At 44.4% G+C, this 21,378-nt stretch overlaps 1 protein-coding gene across 1 annotated transcript; it reads right to left on the bottom strand.

The window, feature by feature from the left end:
• Nucleotides 1-235: 235 nt before the first annotated feature.
• Nucleotides 236-3,885, bottom strand: LOC123104816 (organic cation/carnitine transporter 7). The gene is made up of 6 exons (XM_044526727.1): nucleotides 3,729-3,885; nucleotides 2,832-3,100; nucleotides 1,862-2,099; nucleotides 1,159-1,696; nucleotides 864-1,066; nucleotides 236-785 (listed from the first exon to the last, which is right to left on the bottom strand). The coding sequence occupies exons 2-6, from the start codon at nucleotides 3,098-3,100 to the stop codon at nucleotides 561-563; spliced, it is 1,473 nt and encodes a 490-aa protein (XP_044382662.1). The 5' UTR covers nucleotides 3,729-3,885; the 3' UTR covers nucleotides 236-560.
• Between the last annotated feature and the right edge of the window lie 17,493 nt (nucleotides 3,886-21,378).

The following is a 21,378-nucleotide window of genomic DNA, read 5'->3' as shown; positions in this document are numbered from 1 at the left end:
TAATCTTTTTTTCCTACATTTTTAATCATGCTAACAAGTTTTTTTTTTTTTTTTTTTTTTGCAAAGCAGGGAGATACGTCAAATGGTAGGAGTCAGAGAGCATATTGTGTGCACAAATTAAACTAAGGAAAAAAATTATAATGGAGGAATACAATGATTGATGGACCAAAATGCAGAAACTAATTTCTCTGCTAGATGAAGCAGGTGGGTTTGGATAAAATCAAATGCAGGCGCAGGCAAAACGGAAATTACATATCATCAGCATTGTATCTCCCCCTCGAAGAAGTCATAATATCATTGTACATAGTTATCATCTACTGAAAACCAGGGTAATTCAACAATAACATCCAGAAACCCGAAATCACCTTTACTCCTTCCCTTTCTGTTCTCTATATATGTATATGCTCTTGCAGAGGGAAACAATGGCCTAAAAAAAGGAAAGAAACTGAACGGCTTCCGTCCCTGGCGCCAGCTCTGTAGTACCCTGTGTATCTGGAGAGTCAAATGCTCACAGCAGCACCTGCTGCAGCAGCAGCAATGTCATTGTCAGGTATCCCGCCCTATGCCGCGATGTGGTCGCTCAGCTTCCGCCCGCTCGTCTCCAGGGGGAAGTAGGACACGGCCACGGCCGACACGAGCATCACCGTGATGAACACCGCGATGGCCGCGGTCTGGTGGCATGCGTGCACCAGGCCGACGGCCACAAGCGGGCACAGGATCCCGCCGAAGCGGGCGATGGAGCTCGCGAACCCCACACCTGTCGCCCTCACGGCAGTTGGGTATATCTGCAAGAGGCGACGGTGTGAGACGTTTCACAAAAGAGATTTAGCAGAATACAGGGTGCTGCTATGGCATGGACAAACCTCAGGGGCGTAGATGTGCAGGACGGTGAAGCTGGCGGAGATGCAGATGCGCGCTCCGAACAGGAAGACGGTTGTCAGGGATTCCGTCTGAGCAAACATGAGAGGAGCTATGCACAGGCAACTGACGTAAAGCATCGAGGACATCGAGAGCTTGCGTCCGAACTTGTCCACGATGGCGGCTGACAGAATAAGGCCAGGAACCTCTGCGTCGATCAACATGCCGTGAATGAGAAGTATACTCTAGGAAGGATAGGTCAAAGGAAAAATGATTGGCCATAGGAGAAAGCATATATACCTCCAAAGCTAGTGATGAATACATTCCTGTAGAGATTAACATCAGTTGAGTGGGTTGTTTCAACTGTTACTGCTCCTTCTGAGCCACAGATCATATTTCCATGACTCAGCTCTGAGGTTAGCAGAACAAGACCGTAGTACAAGAAGGCGAGACCGAGAAATACAGTCCAAAGAAGAAGAGTCGATCTAATTAGATTTGGGGACAAAAGCCTTAAGATGGCATTCAGGCCCCCAATCCCAGGTTTGCTGGCGTGATCGACAGAGTTGGTTTTCCTAGCTGAAACCAACTGTGCAGATTCTGCAGAATCTGCCATCTCGTGGAGCTCCACTCGATTGCCAGCACTAAGCCGTCCAGAAGGGAGAGCTACACGGTTTACTCGTGCCATTGTTTCCATAACATGCACTGCATCAGCTATTCTGCCCTTCATGCATAGGTATCTTGGTGACTCGAGTGTCAATGGGTAGAAGAGTAGTAGGGCAAATGATGGCAATGACGAGAGCGCTAGCAGCCACCTCCAGCCAAAAGCTGGCATCACAGCCTGCAAATTAAGTGGATTAGTGCCTGCAAATTGCCGTGTCTGTTTTTTAAATAGTACAGTTACAAATTAGAGTGAATGTTCGTGTGGTTTGATCTATTGTGCCAACAAGAATTCACCAGATCACTCAGACAATGGTATTACTTTTGCAAAAATGCAGGAACTTACCCAAGCAAGCGAAGCTTCCAGTATTGTGCCAATGGTCCAAAATGCTGAGAAGATGACCATCCAAGTTCCTCGGTTAGGAGCAGGGACAAACTCTAGAAACCAAGAAGATAGAACTGGTCCACCACCCAGTCCAACACCAACAAAAAATCTTAGTACAATCAAAGATGAATAGTTTGGCGCGAAGGCACTGAGAAGACCTGCCCCACCGGTTACAAGGGCTGTGAAGTTGAACCCAACCCTGGAGAAGTACGAAGTAGCAACAATGAGGAAGAATATACTTACAGCATGCAAAATATGAACTACAGACAAAAATAGATATCCTAAAAATGTATTTATTTGCCTCTCCCAGAAGACATCCTAATTAGTTAAACTTAGCTAGTCTGGTATGCAGATTCAACGTAACCAGTCTGGTATGAAGATTCCCAACCTACATCCCATATGTAGCAACCTCTTGGCTCTCAACTTGAGAGTTATCCTATCGTGCCGGCAAGCTCTACCATAGACAGGGATTATATTAGCCTGCCTCTCCTGGAAGACATCCTAATTAGCCTGCCTCTCCTGGAAGACATCCTAATTAGTTACACTTAGCTAGTCTGGTATGCAGATTCAACGTAACTAGTCTGGTATGGAGATTCCCAACCTACATCCCATATATAGCAACCTCTTGGCTCTCAACTTGAGAGTTATCCTATCGTGCCGGCAAGCTCTACCATAGACAGGGATTATATCAGCCTGCCTTTCCTGGAAGACATCTTAATTAGTCAAACTCAACTAAACTAGACTAAAGTTATCAAGTGAAAGAATATATTTTTATGCCCATAGTATTAATTAAGAATCATTCCAAAACATTACTTGGCTCAATTGTGTATGCCTAGCTAAATTCCACAGCATAAATTCCGCTGTTAGGGTAGATGTATTTGAAAGACAAATTTCCAATAAATAAACAATGGAAAAGCAGGAAAGGACCTACCTTCTCCCGTAGTTGTCCGAAACTAAGCCCCAACAGTATGCTCCTACGAGCATCCCTAAAAATACAACACTTGTGATGAAACTCTCTTCCTGTGCAGAAAGGCCCCATTCAGCGTGAACCGACTGCCCAACAAACGACAGAAGCATCATTTCCATCGCCTCTGAGATCTTGGCCATCCCGGAATAGGCAAGCACGAACACTTGGAACTTTCCGAACCCCATGGACACCAGCGCCTCATCGACAGTATAAGTTGACACACCGTCCTCCATCTGAAAAATAAACAAACAGACATGATACATGGATTAATCGGTTTCATGTTTGCTATCATACTGCATTGGCAGAGAAGTCTCTTTTTCCATTAAGGCGGCATCAGAAGTAAAATGGGATTCGTGCAGTCTGGGATCCTCCATCATCAGAAGTAAAAATAAGCTCAAGGACCATATTTCTCTGATTTGATAATCCAAAAGACAGCAAATTCCAGACAGTACCAACCAGCACTCTACTCTCTGGGATTCATGCTGTCAGAGTGTAGACAGCCCCCTTGCTCAACACAGAAATAGACCTAAAGTTGTACGTACTACTACCAAAGGAATACAATGGCTGACAAACTAACCCAACGATTTTCAGTTAGATTGCCAAACAGTCAACAGCTAACAGAAAGATAACCAGACCACCGGATCAGATTTATAAATCTAGGCAACCTAGGTCACACGTCCGGGCGACGGATCCTCGGCTGAACAAGTCACGCATTCAGGCCGGACTGCTCGCTGGGGCCGGCAGCGCGTCGCCGGACGGGAGCCGGCTCAAATCGAGCGTGTTACAAGGACGGAGCGCGGCGGCTGGGGCGGAGAGAGTGGGAGACGGGGAGGGGCGGAGGGAGCTCGGCGGGGAGAGTACCTCGTCCGGGTAGGTAGGAGGGGGGCCGGCGCCGGCGGCCTCCAAGTCGCCGGGAACGGACGCGACGACCGGGTCGGGTGTGGGCGGCTCGTTTTTTTTCCTTTTTTTTTCTGATGACGACGAAAATGGAAAGAAAACGTCCGTTTTACGCCTAAGTAGCGGTTACCATGAGTGTGCTTTACGCCTAAGGATATTGTGCCCAAAAGGACTAAAAAATGTCAATTTATTTCATACGAGAAAACTCTATGCCTCTATTTAATTTGCTAAAAGTTCTGATCTAGTAATATTCATCAAGGAGTAACGAAAATTACATCCATCATAGTACACCGTCACCTAGCAACGACTAAAAGCATTGCAGCGAGCCGAAGGCGCATCGTCGTCATCACACTCCCTCACCGGTGTAGGAAAAATAATGTTGTAGTAGACAGTTGGGAAGTCCTTGTGCTAAGACCCCAAACGACTAGCGCACCAAAACAACAGCCGCCGCTGATGAAGAGAAGCATAGATAGAAATGATCTAAATTGTAGACAAGCGAACGCACACGAACAAAGGCCAGATCCACTGAAGACAAACACCGATCGAATTTCATGAGTTCTGTGTGAGATACACCGCCACACATGCCTCCGACTACGCGAGACACGCCTACAAGACGGGGGCTAGACAGGGAGAACCTTATTTCATTTTCAGGGAGTCGCCGCCGCCTCACCTTCCTAAACAGGACACAAACCCTAAACAGACTAAAAATACCTAAAAACTAAGCATGAGCTCCGCAGGCAAGGCTGAGATCCATCCATGTGTCGGTGTCAAAATCGTCAGACCTCGGGGTAGGAGGTAGCAGGAACAAGGGAGACGATGTTTACCCAGGTTCAGACCCTCTTGGTGGAGGTGTAATATCGTTCATAATTTCTTTATATAAGGAATAAGGAATTGCACTCACACTAGCACCCACATCACATAAGCCATGATAACAATGATCTCCAATTTTAACAGAAACAATAGGCATGCCAACCACAACTCTATGTTTATCTTTAGTATCAGGTTTAGCAATCCTAGCAGCTTCATCACAGAAATAAATAACATGCCCTTCAATATGATCGACCAAAAGATCTTTAACCATAGCAATACTAGATTCAACTTTAATTTGTTCAGGGGGTGTAGGTGTTCTAGTATAACTCTTACGAACCACAGTTAAAACTTTAGCATGATCCTTTATTCTAATAGGAAAAGGTGGGTTCTCAATATAAGCAATAGGAACAATACGATCAATATTACAAGTAATAGTTTCTTCTTCAACTTTAATATGTTCTACTACTTTAACTTCAATGGGAGGATGGTATTTAAACCACTTCTCCTTAGAGAGATCAACACGAGTAGCAAATGATTCACAGAAAGAAGCTACTATCTCAGAGTCAAGTCCATATTTAGTACTAAATTCACGAAAAACATCGGTATCTCATACGTCTCCAACGTATTTATAATTTTTAATTGTTCCATGCTATTATATTATCTGTTTTGGATGTTTTATATGCATATTATGCAATTTTGTATGATTTTTTGGGACTAACCTATTAACCTAGCTAGAGCCCAGTGCCAGTTCCTGTTTTTTCCTTGTTTTAGAGTTTCGCAGAAAAGGAATACCGATCGGAGTCCAAACAGAATAAGAACTTTCGCGATAATTTTTCTTGGAACAGAAGACATCCAGAGGACTTGGAGTACACGTCAGGGAAGCCACGAGGCACCCACAAGGACGGAGGACGCGCCCCCACCCTTGTGGGACCCTCATGACTCCACCGACCTATTTCTTCCACATATATATTCTCAAATGTTTCAAAACCTACCAGGAGAGCCACGAAAACACTTTTCCACCGACGCAACCTTCTGTAACAGTGAGATCCCATCTAGGGCCTTTTCCAGCGTCCTACCGGAGGGGGATTCGGTCACGGAGGGCTTCTACATCAACACCATTGCCTCTCCGATGAAGCGTGAGTAGTTTACCTCAGACCTACGGGTCCATAGCTAGTAGCTAGATGGCTTCTTCTCTCTCTTTGATTCTCAATACCATGTTCTTCTCGATGTTCTTGGAGATCTATTCGATGTAATACGTTTTTGCGGTGTGTTTGCCAAGATCCGATAGAATTGTGGATTTATGACCAGCTTATATATGAATATTATTTGATTCTCCTTTGAATTCTTATATGCATGATTTGATATCTTTGCAAGTCTCTTCGAACTATCGATTTGGTTTGGCCAACTAGATTGGTTTTTCTTGCAATGGGAGAAGTGCTTAGCTTTGGGTTCAATCTTGCGATGCTCGATCCTAGTGATAGAAGGGGAACCGACACGTATTGTATTGTTGCCATCGAAGATAACAAGATGGGGTTTTCATCATATTGCTTGAGTTTATCCCGCTACATCATGTCATCTTACTTAAAGCGTTACTCTGTTCTTATGAACTTCATACTCTAGATGCAAGTAGGAGTCGGTCGATGTGTGGAGTAATAGTAGTAGATGCAGGCAGGAGTCGGTCTACTTGACATGGACGTGATGCCTATATTCATGATCATTGCCTTAGATATCGTCATAACTTTGCACTTTTCTATCAATTGCTCAGCAGTAATTTGTTCACCCACCATAATATTTTCTATCTTGAGAGAAGCCTCTAGTGAAACCTATGGCCCCCGGGTCTATTTTCCATCATATAAGTTTTCAATCTACAATTTTAGTTTCCTATTTCTTTTGCAATTTTTTACTTCCTGGTCTATAAACCAAAAATATTACTATACCGTTTATCCATGTCTATCAGATCTCACTTTGCAAATAACCGTGAAGAGATTGTCAACCCCTTTATCGCGTTGGGTGCAAGCTGGTGTTTGTTTGTGCAGTTATTCGGTGACTTTGTTCGTTGTCTCCTACTGGATTGATACCTTGGTTCTCAAAACTGAGGGAAATACTTACTCTACTTTGCTGCATCACCCTTTCCTCTTCAAGAGAAAAACCAATGCAAGCTCAAGAAGTAGCAATATCCATAAAAGATTTAACACAATCAAACTTAAGATTTATACATGACTCCTACCTTCATCGAATTCCCAATCTTCAAGGTTGCATTTAATTCTTTCCAATAAATCCCATTTGAATTGAATATCCTTCTTCATAAAAGAACCAGTACAAGAAGTATCGAGCATGGATCGATCATTATGAGAAAGCCGAGCATAAAAGTTCTGAATAATAATTTCTCTTGAGAGCTAATGATTGGGGCATGAATATAACATTGACTTAAGCCTCCCCCAAGCTTGAGAGATACTTTCACCTTCACGAGGCCAAAAATTATATATATAATTCCGATCACGATGAACCAGATGCATAGGATAAAACTTCTGATGAAATTCCAATTTCAACCGGTTGTAGTTCCATGATCCAATATCATCACATAGTCTATACCATGTCAATACCTTTCCCTTCAAAGATAAAGGGAAGACCTTCTTCTTGACAACATCCTCGGGCACACCTGCAAGCTTAAATAATCCACAAACTTCATCCACATAGATTAGGTGCATATGGGGATGTAATGTTCCATCTCCTGCATAAGGATTAGCTAGCAGTTTCTCTATCATACCCGAAGGAATTTCATAATAAGTATTATTAGTAGGTGCAGTAGGTTGAGGAGCAACTCTTTGCTCTTCCGGTCGAGGTGAAGGTACCCCGAACAAGCCCCTCAAAGGATTGTTTTCGATAGTAACAAGTGACAGTAAATTTTAGCACACTATATATATGTTTCCTTACCAAAGGTGCTTCACTCCCCGGCAACGACGCTAGAAAAGAGTCTTGATGACCCACAAGTATAGGGGATCTATCGTAGTCCTTTCGATAACTAAGAGTGTCGAACCAAACGAGGAGCAGAAGGAAATGACAAGCGGTTTTCAGTAAGGTATTCTCTGCAAGCACTGAAATTATCGGGTAACAGATACTCGCGTGATAAGATAATTCGTAACGGGTAACAAGTAACAAAAGTAAACAAGGTGCATCAAGGTGGCCCAATCCTTTTTGTAGCAAAGGAAAAGCCTGGACAAACTCTTATATAAAGCAAAGTGCTCCCGAGGACACATGGGAATTGTTGTTAAGTTAGTTTTCATGATGCTCATATGATCCACGTTCGTTACTTTGATAATTTGATATGTGGGTGGACCAGTGCTTGGGTGCTGCCCTTCCTTGGACAAGCCTCCCACTGATGATTAACCCCTCTCGCAAGCATCCGCAATTACAAAAGAAGAATTAAGGTACACCTAACCATAGCATGAAACATATTGATCCAAATCAGCCCCTTACGAAGCAACGCATAAACTAGGGTTTATGCTTCTGTCACTCTAGCAACCCATCATCTACTTATTACTTCTCAATGCCCCCTAGGCCCAAATAATGGTGAAGTGTCATGTAGTCAACATTCACATAACACCACTAGAAGAGAGATAACATACATCTCATCAAAATATCGAACGAATACCAAATTCACATGATTACTTATAACAAGACTTCTCCCATGACCTCAGGAACAAACGTAACTACTCACAAAGCATATTCATGATCAAGATCAAAGGATTATTAATTATCATTAAGGATCTGAAAATATAATCTTCCACCGGATAAACCAACTAGCATTAATGATATGTCTCCAACATATCTATAATTTTTGATTGTTCCATGCTGTTATATTATCATTCTTGGATGTTTTATAGTCATTTTATATCATTTTTTGGTACTAACCTATTCACATAGTGCCAAGTGCCAGTTGCTGTTTTCTGCATGTTTTTTACATCACAAGAAATCAATATCAAACATAGTCCAAACGCAGCGAACCTTTTCGTGGATTTTTTTGGACCAGAAGACATCCAGTGGGCCAAAGAAGTACCGAAGAGGGAGCCCAAGGTGAGCACAAGACACCAGGGCACGCCTGGAGGCCCAGGCGCGCCCTGGTGGGTTGTGCCCACCTCGGTGGCCTCCCAAACCGCCTCTTTCCTCTATAAATACCCCAATATTCTAGAAACTCTAGGGGAGTCGACAAAAATCAATTCCAGCCCCCGCAAGTTCCAGAACCACCAGATCCAATCTAGACTCCATCACGAAGGGGTTCATCATGTCCATTGTGCCTCTCCGATGATGCGTGAGTAGTTCTTTGTAGACCTACATGTCCGTAGTTAGTAGCTAGATGGCTTCCTCTCTCTCTTTTGATTCTCAATACAATGGTCTGTTGGAGATGCATATGATGTAATTCTTTTTTGTGGTGTGTTTGTTGGGGTCCGATGAACTTTGAGTTTATGATCAGATCTATCTTTTTATCCATGAAAGTTATTTGAGTCTTCTTTGATCTCTTTTATGCATGATTGCTTATAGCCTCATATTTCTTCTCCGATATTTGGGTTTTGTTTGGCCAACTTGATCTATTTATCTTGCAATGGGAAGATGTGCTTTGTGATGGGTTCGATCTTACGGTGCTAGATCCCAGTGACAGAAGGGGAATCGACACGTATGTATCGTTGGCATTAAGGATAACAAGATGGGGTCTATTTCTACATAAATAGATCTTGTCTACATCATGTCATCGTTCTTATTGCATTACTCCGTTTCTCCATGAACTTAATACACTAGATGCATGCTGGATAGCGGCCGATGTGTGGAGTAATACAGGCAGGAGTCGGTCTACTAATCTTGGACGTGATGCCTATAAAATGATCATTGCCTGGATATCGTCATTATTATTTGAAGTTCTATCAATTGCCCAACAGTAATTCCTTTACCCACCATTTGCTATTTTCCTCGAGAGAGGCCACTAGTGAAACCTATGGCCCCCGGGTCTCTTCTTTATCATATTTGCCTTTGCAATATATTTTTATTTGCTTTTATTTTCAGATCTATTAAATCAAAAAATATCTTGCTGCACTTTATTTTATTCGAGATCTATTTATTCCATCTATCATATTTTTATCACGTTTGTTTGCCAATTTCTGGCGCCGTTACCCAAAAGGGATTGACAACCCCTTTAATACGTCGGGTTGCGAGTATTTGTTATTTGTGTGCAGGTGCTGTTCAGGTAGTGTTGCGTTGTTCTCCTACTGGTTCGATAAACTTTGTCTCATCACTAAGGGAAATACCTACCATTGCTATTGAGGGAGTCCTGGATTATGGGGTCCTCGGGTGTCCGGGCTACGTGATGTGGGCCGGATAGATGGACCGTGAAGATACAAGATAGAAGGCCTTCCCTCGTGTCCGGATGGGACTCTCCTTGGCGTGGAAGGCAAGCTTAGCATGCGGATATGAATATTCCTCTCTCTGTAAACCGACTCTGTACAACCCTAGCCCCCTCCAGTGTCTATATAAACTAGAGGGTTTAGTCCATAGACACACAATCATAATCATACAGGCTAGACAATTAGGGTTTAGCCATTACGATCTCGTGGTAGATCAACTCTTGTAACCCCTATACTCATCAAAATCAATCAAGCAGGACATAGGGTATTACCTCCATCAAGAGGGCCCGAACCTGGGTAAAACATTGTGTCCCTTGTCTCCTGTTACCATCGATCCTTAGATGCATAGGTCGGGACCCCCTACCCGAGATCTGCCGGTTTTGACACCGACATTGGTGCTTTCATTGAGAGTTCTACTGTGCCGTCATCGAAAGGCTCGATGGCTCCATCAATCATCTACAACAATGCTGCCGCAAGGGAGATTTTTCTCCCCGGCCAGATCTTTGTATTCGGCGGCTTCGCACTGCGTGCCAACTTAGTTGGCCACCTGGAGCAGATCGACAGCTAGGCCCCTGGTCACCAAATCCGTTTTGGAAATCTGAACTGTCTCGCTGATATCCCAGGAGACTTGATCTTCCAAGGGTTCGCGACCTCAGCCACCGCTCCGGCCTTAGATCCAGAGCATGTCATCAGGTCCGAAGACGGGAGTCTAGAGCCCGCCGGACTTTCTGCAGCCTTAGAGCTCAACACCGAGAGAATAGCGACCCCAACAATCATTGCAAGGCCGGACTCTTCTCCGGATACTACTTCCGAACCCTGGAGGCCCACGTCATGCGAGCTCGGCCTAGAAACTTCCGACCATGTCCATACCCTGCTCTTAAACGAGGCTTTGGACCTAATGCGATCCCTTGTCATCATAGAGGAACCGCTTCTGAATCACGCCCATCCCGGACTAGGGGCTGGAAATAGGGAATTTTACTTCCCACCCACCACCCACTTCATAGCCACTGTCGAGGACCTAACCGACATGCTTGATTACGCCTCCAAAGACATCGACGATATGGACGACGATGCCGGAGAGGAGCAAGCTCAAAACCCGCCGGTCACCGGACGTTGGACGGCCACCTTCTCATATGACGTATATATGGTGGATACACATAAAAACAGCGACGTCGATGATGAGAAAACCCAATCGAGGACGAACCTCCTAAGATACCGCCGAAACGTCGACGTCAGCGGCGCCACCCTAAAGCGTGTCGCGGTAAGAATAGCAATACCGGCACCAAAGACAATAATACTCCGGAGAACGCCGAAGACCAAGAAAACCCCATCGAACAGGATGATCGGGAGGACAGGCAAGTTGACCCTGGCGAACAAACAGGGAACAACGACTCGGAGGACAGCAACTATCTGCCTCTCTCCGAGGACGATGTAAGCCTCAGCGATGAAGATTTTAGCGTGCCAGAGGAACCCCTCGAACAAGATCACTTCAAGCACCAGCTAATTGCCACGGCTAGAAGCCTAAAAAGGAAACAACAGAAGCTTCAAGCCGACCAAGATCTGCTCAACGACAGATGGACTAACGTCCTGGCAGCCGAAGAATACGACCTTGAACGCCCAGCAAAGAGTTACCTAAAGCATAGGCTGCTACCCCAATTCGACGATGAGGCGTTGGAGCCCATACCACCCATGCGCAATGTGGCTGACGGACCCGATAGACCACCACGTGGCCGGGACAAAGCGACAACTCAAGCCGAACACCAGCCCGCACCACCTCGTCGTAAAAGCAGAGAAACAACAACTCAGGGATACACATACGACCTACGACAGGACGTGAAAAATAGAACAGGTCAGACCAGGTCAATCTACGGATCGCGGGGGGCGTGCTCCAGCGCGAGAGGCGGGCTATCAAGCCTGGTGCGATAAACACAACCAACCCCGTGCTGAAAACCGCATACGGACTCCATCCGAACTGCGTCGTGACATGGTCCAATATAGAGGCGCCGCACACCCCCTATGCTTCACCGATGAGGTAATGGAGCATGAGTTCCCTGAAGGGTTTAAACCCATGAACATCGAAACATACGAAGATTTTCTTCTCCACATTCACATGGCCCGCGGTGATGATCTACACGCCATCAAATATCTTCCCCTAAAACTTAAGGGGCCATCTAGGCACTGGTTAAACAGCCTCCCAGAAAACTCTATTGGAAGCTGGGAAGACATGGAAGATGCCTTTAGAGACAACTTCCAAGGCACTTATGTCCAGCCTCTGGATGCCGATGACCTCAGTCACATAGTCCAACAGCCCGGAGAGTCAACCAGGAAATTCTGTGTAGCGACCAGACCTCAAACAGTCTGATCTCTGTGCTCCGGTGTCATCCCTGGATCAGTAATGCTGACACCACACAGTACTCGGAGGATTTATAGCAGAGTAGCAATCACACACTTATTACATCGAGTGTCTCAAAAGAGAACTTATTACAATAAATATGGCTTAAGGCCATCTAATAACGATAATAGCGGAAGGGTTGGAAGATAAGTGAGTACATCAACTCCAACGGCATCACTGAGTATAGGACCACGACCTAAAACTCCTTAATCGTCGTTTGAAAAGTCTGCAACATTAACATTGCAGCCCGAAACGGGTCAGCATATGGAATATGCTGGCAAGGTAACACATAGAGAGTAATGGAATGAAACAACTATACTATATGCATATTTGGCTGGTGGAAAGCTCTATGGCTACAGTTTGGCGTAAAGCCAATTTTCCCCTACTTCAAAGGAATAAAATTTAATTACTATCATGGTGGTTGTTAAACATTGAGAATGGTTGACAACATTCTCAATCCCAATTAAGCATCATCATTAAACAAAACCCAACAAAATTAATTTAGGGTAACATGTTGAGATTCACATGATAATCCAAGTACTAGATACTCAAGATGTCCATAACCGGGGACACGGCTAACCATGATTAGTTTATTACACTCTGCAGAGGTTCGCACACTTTTCCCCACAAGACTCGATCACCTCCGTTTGGTTTCTCGCACTACATGGTGTTTGAGAAGACGGATGATCGAGACATAGTCTTTCAGAAGCGCTAGCACCTTACGTTCGGGTAGACCGTACCACCTACATCCCCTACATATGCTAGTCTACCACTATAAGAGTTCGCACAACTTAGTCAACTATTCTAGAGCCCATAATAGCTTGTGGCTGCACACGGAAGTTTCTAGTATGAATAGTCACATGATCCCTTTGAGCCTGGGTAGCAGTCCAAAAGAAAACAGCCAAGTCCTGGAATACCCAGGTGCCTCAATCCACCCAGATGTGTGTTTAAGTTGCCACCTTAGATAAACCATTAATTAACAATCTCACATCTGTCATGGATATCACTCACCCAATCCACATCTTCTAGCATAGCATGGCATAATAAGCAAACGTAGAAGTAACTCCCAAAGGTTTGATAATAAACAGGTAATAGGTACTACCTCATCTACTTCCCATCCCACAATTTAATTAGATCCTAATCATGCAACATGTGAGGATTGATCTAATGCAATAAAATTGGGTAGTAGAAAAGGTATGATCAAAGTGTTACTTGCCTTGCTGATGATCTGCGAAACCTAACGATTCGAAGTAACAGGCGGCGCACTTCGGGTATTCTATCACAGACAAACAAACAAGCATACAATAAGTACTCATCTAATGCACAGGTAAAACTCAAATAAGAGATCTAACCAGAAGGTTCAACTTAAGAACTCCGGTTGGCAAAAAGAATCAAATCGAACGAAGCAACGAAAGTCAAACGGCGAAAGAAAACAACTTCGTTCTAGTAATCTGGATCTAGGGCAAATTTTACAATAACAAAAACCTTGTTTAAGTTGATTAAATGGATAGAGGGTTTCAAGACGAATCCCTAGGCGCTTGAATCGCCTGATTCCGATAAACGAGCGAAAAATTAAACTAAAACAAAAAATCGGATCAGGAATCGCGATCAGAAAAATCGCGGATTTAATCCGAGAAAAAGAAAAACGACGAACGCCGAATTTTTTTTCGGCACGGAAAACGAGGCGCGACGAACCTCGGGCGGTGGGATCATCGGCGGCTCCGGCGGCGGCTCTGGCGGCGCGCACGGATCGAGGCGGGGCTGATGGGCTGGGGCGGCTCGGGGCGGTTAAAGGCTGCCCCCGGGCGGTGTCCCGCTCGGGTACGGCCCGAAGTCGGTTCGTTTTTTTAATTATTCCGCTCGGAAGAAAAATAAAAAGAAATACTAAACTGACTCCAAAAATTCCGAAATAAATTTTCGCGGGCTTCTAAAATCAAGCTGCACAAGGTGAACATTTATTTGGGCCCTAAATGCAATTTTGAAAAACACACTTTTTTCCTAAATTCAAATAAAACACCGAAAAACTCCGAAATAAAATCTTATTCGATTTTATTATTAAATCCTCAATATTTATTTATTTTGGGAAAGTCATTTTATTCCCTCTCTCATATTTTTGTAAAGGAAATAATTGATGTAAAATAAATAAAATCAAATGATCCTATTCTCAAAATTTGAGAAAACTCAAATATGAAAATAACGAAATCCCCAACTCTCTCCGTGGGTCATTGAGTTGCGTAGAATTTCTAGGATCATATGCAAAATAAAATATGATATGCATGATGCTCTAATTTATAACATTCTAAATTGAAAATTTGGGATGTTACAAACCTACCCCCCTTAAGATGAATCTCGCCCTCGAGATTCGGGTTGGCTAGAAAATAGGTGAGGGTGGTCTTTGAGCAAATCTTCCTCTCGTTCCCAGGTGGCTTCATCCTCCGTGTGGTGGCTCCACTGAACCTTGCAAAACTTGATAACCTTGCTGCGAGTAACTCGGCTGGCAAACTCGAGAATCTTAACTGGTTTCTCCTCGTAGGTCAAATCATTATCCAACTGAATAGTTTCCAATGGCACTGTGTCTCTCAACGGTATGCCAGCCATCTCTGGGTGACATTTTTTTAACCGAGAAACATGGAACACATCATGTACTCCTGACAATCCTTCGGGCAATTCCAACTTGTAGGCCACTTCTCCCATACGCTCCAAAAACTCGATATGGTCCTACAAATCGTGGTGCTAACTTCCCTTTAACTCCAAAACGCTTTGTTCCCCGAAGTGGAGATACTCGAAGATAAGCTCTATCTCCAACTTCATAAACTGTCTCCTTGCGTTTAGAATCTGCAGAACTTTTCTGTCTGGACTGGGCTACCTTGAGCCTATCACGAATCAATTTCACCTTCTGTTCAGACTCTTTAATCAAGTCAGGACCAAAAAACTGGCGGTCTCCAACTTCATCCCATGACAATGGTGTCCTGCACCTCCTTCCGTACAAGGCTTCGAAAGGGGCCATCTTCAAACTGGTTTGGTAACTATTGTTGTAAGAGAACTCTGCATATGGCAAATTATCGTCCCAACTAGATCCGTAATCTAGCACACAAGCTCTCAGCATATCCTCCAAAATCTGATTGACTCTCTCGGTCTGTCCATCTGTCTGTGGATGAAAAGCTGTACTGAATTCTAGCCTGGTTCCCAAAGTTTCGTGCAACTGCTTCCAGAACTTTGAGGTAAACTGGGTTCCTCTATCTAATATGATACTCCTTGGAACTCCATGCAGACATACGATCCTGGTCATGTATATCTTTGCTAACTTAGCACTGGTGTAAGTGGTCTTTACTGGGATGAAATGAGCTACTTTCGTTAATCGATCAACTACAACCCAAATCGAGTCATAGCCTGAACGAGTCCTGGGCAATCCCGTGATAAAATCCATGCCTAGCTTATCCCACTTCCATTCGGGTATCGGCAATGGTTGTAACAATCCTGCTGGCTTCTGATGCTCTGCCTTTACTCTTTGACATACATCACAAACTGCTACATACTCTGCAATATCCTTCTTCATTCCGGTCCACCAGAAAATATCCTTCAAATCCAAATACATCTTGGTGTTTCCTGGGTGAATCGAATATGGTGAGTCGTGTGCCTCTTGCAGTATCAACTTCCCGATCTCAGGGTCATTGGGCACGTAAACACGGTCTTCAAACCATAGGGTGTCGTGCTCATCCTCACAAAATCCTTTAGCTTTTCCTTTGCTCAGTTTCTCCTTTATAGCGGCAATTTCTTTGTTAGCTTTCTGAGCTTCTCTGATTCTATCCATCAAAGTTGACTGAATCTCCAATGCTGCTACATAGCCTCTCGGAACTATTTCCAAACATAGTTCACGAAGATTTTCGGCTAACTCCCTTGGTATTCCTCCCATCATTAACGTATTGACATGGCTCTTACGGCTTAATGCGTCAGCTACTACATTAGCCTTTCCGGGGTGATAATGCAATTTCATATCATAATCCTTGATAAGCTCCAACCATCTCCTTTGTCTGAGATTCAACTCCTTCTGTGTGAAGATGTATTTCAAACTCTTATGATCCGTGTACACCTCACAATGGTTTCCAATGAGAAAATGTCTCCATGTCTTCAATGCATGCACTACGGCTGTTAACTCCAAATCATGCGTGGCATAATTCAACTCATGAGGCTTCAGTTGTCTTGAGGCATATGAAACAACTCTCCCTTCCTGCATAAGCACTACTCCAAGTCCTCGACGTGAAGCGTCACAATACACCTCATAATCCTTGGTCTGGTCTGGCAAAATCAACACTGGTGAGGTAACCAAACGTTTCTTCAACTCCTGGAAACTAGCCTCACACTCCTATGTCCATATGAACTTGGTATCCTTTTTCAACAACTCAGTCATAGGCTTCGCAATCTTTGAGAAATTCTCAATAAATCTCCGGTAGTATCCTGCGAGTCCAAGAAAACTCCGGATTTCTCCAACTGTTGTTGGGGCTTCCCACTTGGTCACAGTTTCAACTTTAGCGGGATCTACTGCTATACCTTCTCTAGATATAACATGTCCGAGGAATCCTACTTCCTTCAACCAAAACTCACATTTGCTGAACTTGGCATATAATTGATGTTCTCTGAGCTTTCCAAGTACCAAACGCAAATGCTCCTTATGTTCCTCTTCATTCTTCGAATAAACCAGGATATCATCAATGAACACTACGACGAACTTATCCAAAAACTCCATAAACACTTTGTTCATCATGTTAATAAAATAGGCAGGTGCGTTAGTCAGACCAAATGACATAACGGTATACTCGTACAGCCCATACCTGGTGGTAAAAGCTGTCTTTGGAATATCTTGTTCTCGAATCTTCAACTGGTGGTATCCTGATCGCAGATCGATCTTGGAAAATACCTTAGCTCCTTGCAATCGATCAAATAGATCATTGATCATTGGTAGTGGGGTACTTGTTCTTGATCGTTACTTCATTCAATCCTCGATAACCAACAACCATCCTTAACGATCCATCCTTCTTCTCCACTAGAAGTACTGGCGATCCCCAAGGCGAAGAACTTGGGCAAATATATCCTTTATCCAGTAACTCCTTAATCTGCTTCTTAATTTCCACCAAATCCTTTGCTGGCATCCTATATGGTCTCTTTTATATTGGACCTGTGCCTGGCAATAGCTCAATCAAAAACTCAATATCTCTATCCGGTGGCATGCCTAGCAACTCTTCTGGAAATACATCAGGGAAATCCCTTACCACTGGTACTTCCTCCTGCACAACTCCTGTTAGGCAATTTACTTGAGTCCTCTTTGGCACATGCCGGGATACATACTTGATCCTTCTCCCTTCTGGGGTGGTAAGCAAAATTGACTTACTAGCACATTCAATATTCCCTTCATACTTTGATAACCAATCCATGCCTAATATCACATCCAATCCTTGAGATTCCAATACTATTAGGTCTGAGGGAAAAACATAGTGACCAATCCTTAATGGTAACCGATCACACCATAGACTAGCCACATACTGGCCAACTGTCCTTCCTCCTTGGCGCAAGTTGCGAAACTCACGCTTCTTCATGGCCATAGCTCCTGCTGAAACGTGTGCAGTATGAAAAGCCTGCTGAAACTGGTCCCATGTGACAGTGTCGACTGGGAAATTGGCTGTGAAATTCTCCCACCATGATGCTGCGGGTCCTTCTAGCTGATGTGCGGCAAACTTCACCTTCTCCGCATCTGTGCATCCTGCTGTGGTCAACTCCCTAGCTGTCTTGCGGAGCCAATCATCTACTACTATCGGCTCAGTGCTATTGGAAAACATTGGCAGATTCATCCTAAGAAAACGGGCTAAGTGGTCAACAGGTGGTGGAGGTGGTGGTGGGTTGTTGTTGTTGTTCCCCTGATTCTGATTCTGGACTAACAACTGCATCAATGTGCTCTGCTGCTGGATCAACTGGGTGAGCTCCGGTGGGAAGGCAAATCTGGGATCACGTCTCGGAGGCATCTGAGGGTTTAGAAAAGATGAGATATAAGAATAGAGGGGGTCTAAAGAGAAAACACTACCCATATGCACATGAGGCAAAAACAAACAATTCACTCCATTCAATCAAACAAAGGCATACAATCGATCCATGTTCCGCTATTGGTTGTTGACCGGAGACGTGTCTCGGTCATGTCTACATAGTTCTCGAACCCGTATGGTCCGCATGCTTAACGTTTCGATGACAGTTATATTATGAGTTTATATGTTTTGATGTACCGAAGGTTGTTCGGAGTCCCGGATGTGATCACGAACATGACGAGGAGTCTCGAAATGGTCGAGACATGAAGATTGATATATTGGAATCTTATGTTTGGATATCGGAAGTGTTCTGGGTAAATTCGGGATTTTACCGGAGCACCGGGAGGTTACCGGAACCCCCCGGGAATGAAATGGCCTTAGTGGCCCTAGGTGGAAGAGAGGAGATGAGGCAAGGGCTGGCCGCGCCCCCCCTAGTACGAATAGGACAAAGAGAGGGGGGTGGCGCCCCCTTCCTTCCTTCTCCTCCAATCCTTCCCCCTCAAGTCCTAATCCAACTAGGAAAGGGGGGGGGGAGTCCTACTCCCAGTGGGAGTAGGACTCCTCCTGCCGCGCCCCCTCCCTTGGCCGGCCACACCCCCTTGCTCCTTTATATATGGGGGCAGGGGGTACCCTAGAGACACAACAATTGATCAATGATCTCTTAGCCGTGTGTGGTGCCCCCTTCCACCATAGTCCACCTTGATAATATTGTAGTGGTGCTTAGGCGAAGCCCTGCGTCGGTAGAACATCAACATCGTCACCACACCGTCGTGCTGATGAAACTCTCCCTCAACACTCGGCTGGATCGGAGTTCGAGGGACGTCATCGGGCTGAACGTGTGCTGAACTCGGAGGTGTTGTACGTTCGGTACTTGATCGGTCAGATCGTGAAGACGTACGACTACATCAACCGCGTTGTGCTAACGCTTCCGCTTTTGGTCTACGAGGGTACATGGACAACACTCTCCCCTCTCATTGCTATGCATCACCATGATCTTGCGTGTGCATAGGAATTTTTTGAAATTACTACGTTCCCCAACATCAACATCTTCACCGGCACCATCTCCTCTCAAACCCTAGTTCATCTCTTGTATCCAATCTTTGTCCCAAAACCTCAGATTGGTACCTGTGGGTTGCTAGTAGTGTTGATTACTCTCTGTAGTTGATGCTAGTTGGTTTATTTGGTGGAAGATCATATGTTTAGATCCTTTATGCATATTAATGCCCCTCGGATTATGAACATGAATATGAGTTGTGAGTAGTTACGTTTGTTCCTGAGGACATGGGAGAAGTCTTGCTATAAGTAGTCATTTGAATTTGGTATTCGTTCGATATTTTGATGAGATGTATGTTGTCTCTCCTCTAGTGGTGTCATGTGAACGTCGACTACATGACACTTCACCATTGTTTGGGCCTAGGGGAAGGCATTGCAAAGTAATAAGTAGATGATGGGTTGCTAGAGTGACAGAAGCTTAAACCCTAGTTTATGAGTTGCTTCGTAAGGGGCTGATTTGGATCCATATGTTTCATGCTATGGTTAGGTTTATCCTAATACTCCTTTTGTAGTTGCGGATGCTTGCAATAGGGGTTAATCATAAGTGGGATGCTTGTCCAAGGAAGGGTAGTACCCAAGCACCGGTCCACCCACATATCAGATTATCAAAGTACCAAATGCGAATCATATGAACATGATGAAAACTAGCTTGATGATAATTCCCATGTGTCCTCGGGAGCATTTTCCTTTATATAAGAGTTTGTCCAGGCTTGTCCTTTGCAACAAAAAGGATTGGGCCATCTTGCTGCACCTTATTTACTTTTATTACTTGTTACCCATTACAAATTACCTTATCACAAAACTATTTGTTACCGATAATTTCAGTGCTTGCAGAGAATACCTTAGTGAAAACCGCTTATCATTTCCTTCTGCTCCTCGTTGGGTGATACGTCTCTGTCATATCTATAATTTTTGATTGTCCATGCCAATATTATACAACTTTCATATACTTTTGGCAGCTTTTTATACTATTTTTTGAGACTAACATATTGATCCAGTGCCCAGTGCCAGTTCCTGTTTGTTGCATGTTTTATGTTTCGCAGAAACCCCATATCAAATGGAATCCAAACGGGATAAAAACGGACGGAGAATATTTTTGGATATTTGGAAAATATGGGAAGAAGAATCCATGCGAGACGGTGCCCAAGGGGGGCACGTGGCAGGGGGGCGCGCCCCACCCCCTGGGCGTGCCTCTGACCCTCGTGTGCCCCTCTTAAGGCGGTTGCTGCCCTTCTTTCGCTGCAACAAAGCTAATTTCCGGATAGAGATCATGTTAAAATTTCAGCCCAATCGGAGTTACGGATCTCCGGATATAAAAGAAATAGTGAAAGGGCAGAATCGGGGAATGCCGAAACAGAGAGAAACAAAGAGACATATCCAATCTCGGAGGGGCTCTCACCCCTCCCATGCCATGGAGGCCAAGGACTAGAGGAGAAACCCTTCTCCCATCTAGGGAGGAGGTCAAGGAAGAAGAAGAAGAAGAAGGGGGCCCCTCTCCCCTTCTCTTCCGGTGCCGCCGGAACGCTGCCGTGGCCACCATCATCATCACCGCGATCTTCACGAACACCTCCGCCATCTTCACCGACATCTCCATCACCTTCCCCCCTCTATCTACAGAGGTCCACTCTCCTGCAACCCGCTGTACCCTCTACTTGAACATGGTGCTTTATGCTTCATATTGTTATCCAACGATGTGTTGACATCCTATGATGTCTGAGTAGATTTTCGTTGTCCTATCGGTCTAGTAAAGTAGTCAATTGCTTAGGGAAAATTTTGCAGCTCCTACCACCACTTTTCCACACTCACTATATTTACATTATTGTTTCTTTATCTAAAAAGCCCCTAGCTTTTATTTACGCGCTCTTTATTATCTTGCAAACCTATCCAAAAATACC

This window comes from Triticum aestivum, chromosome 5A (genome assembly GCF_018294505.1).
Source record: "Triticum aestivum cultivar Chinese Spring chromosome 5A, IWGSC CS RefSeq v2.1, whole genome shotgun sequence".
In the NCBI taxonomy this organism is placed as follows: domain Eukaryota; kingdom Viridiplantae; phylum Streptophyta; class Magnoliopsida; order Poales; family Poaceae; genus Triticum; species Triticum aestivum.
This window is presented reverse-complemented; position numbering and strand designations above follow the sequence as displayed.

Excerpts from the sequence above, each read along its gene's own strand:
- LOC123104816 (XM_044526727.1), bottom strand. The coding sequence starts at position 3,100 with ATGGAGGACGGTGTGTCAACTTATACTGTCGATGAGGCGCTGGTGTCC. Across the intron at positions 2,100-2,831 it reads TCGGACAACTACGGGAGAAG|GGTTGGGTTCAACTTCACAG; the intron begins GTAGGTCCTTTC and ends GTACTTCTCCAG. Across the intron at positions 1,067-1,158 it reads ATTCATCACTAGCTTTGGAG|AGGTTCCTGGCCTTATTCTG; the intron begins GTATATATGCTT and ends TGATCGACGCAG.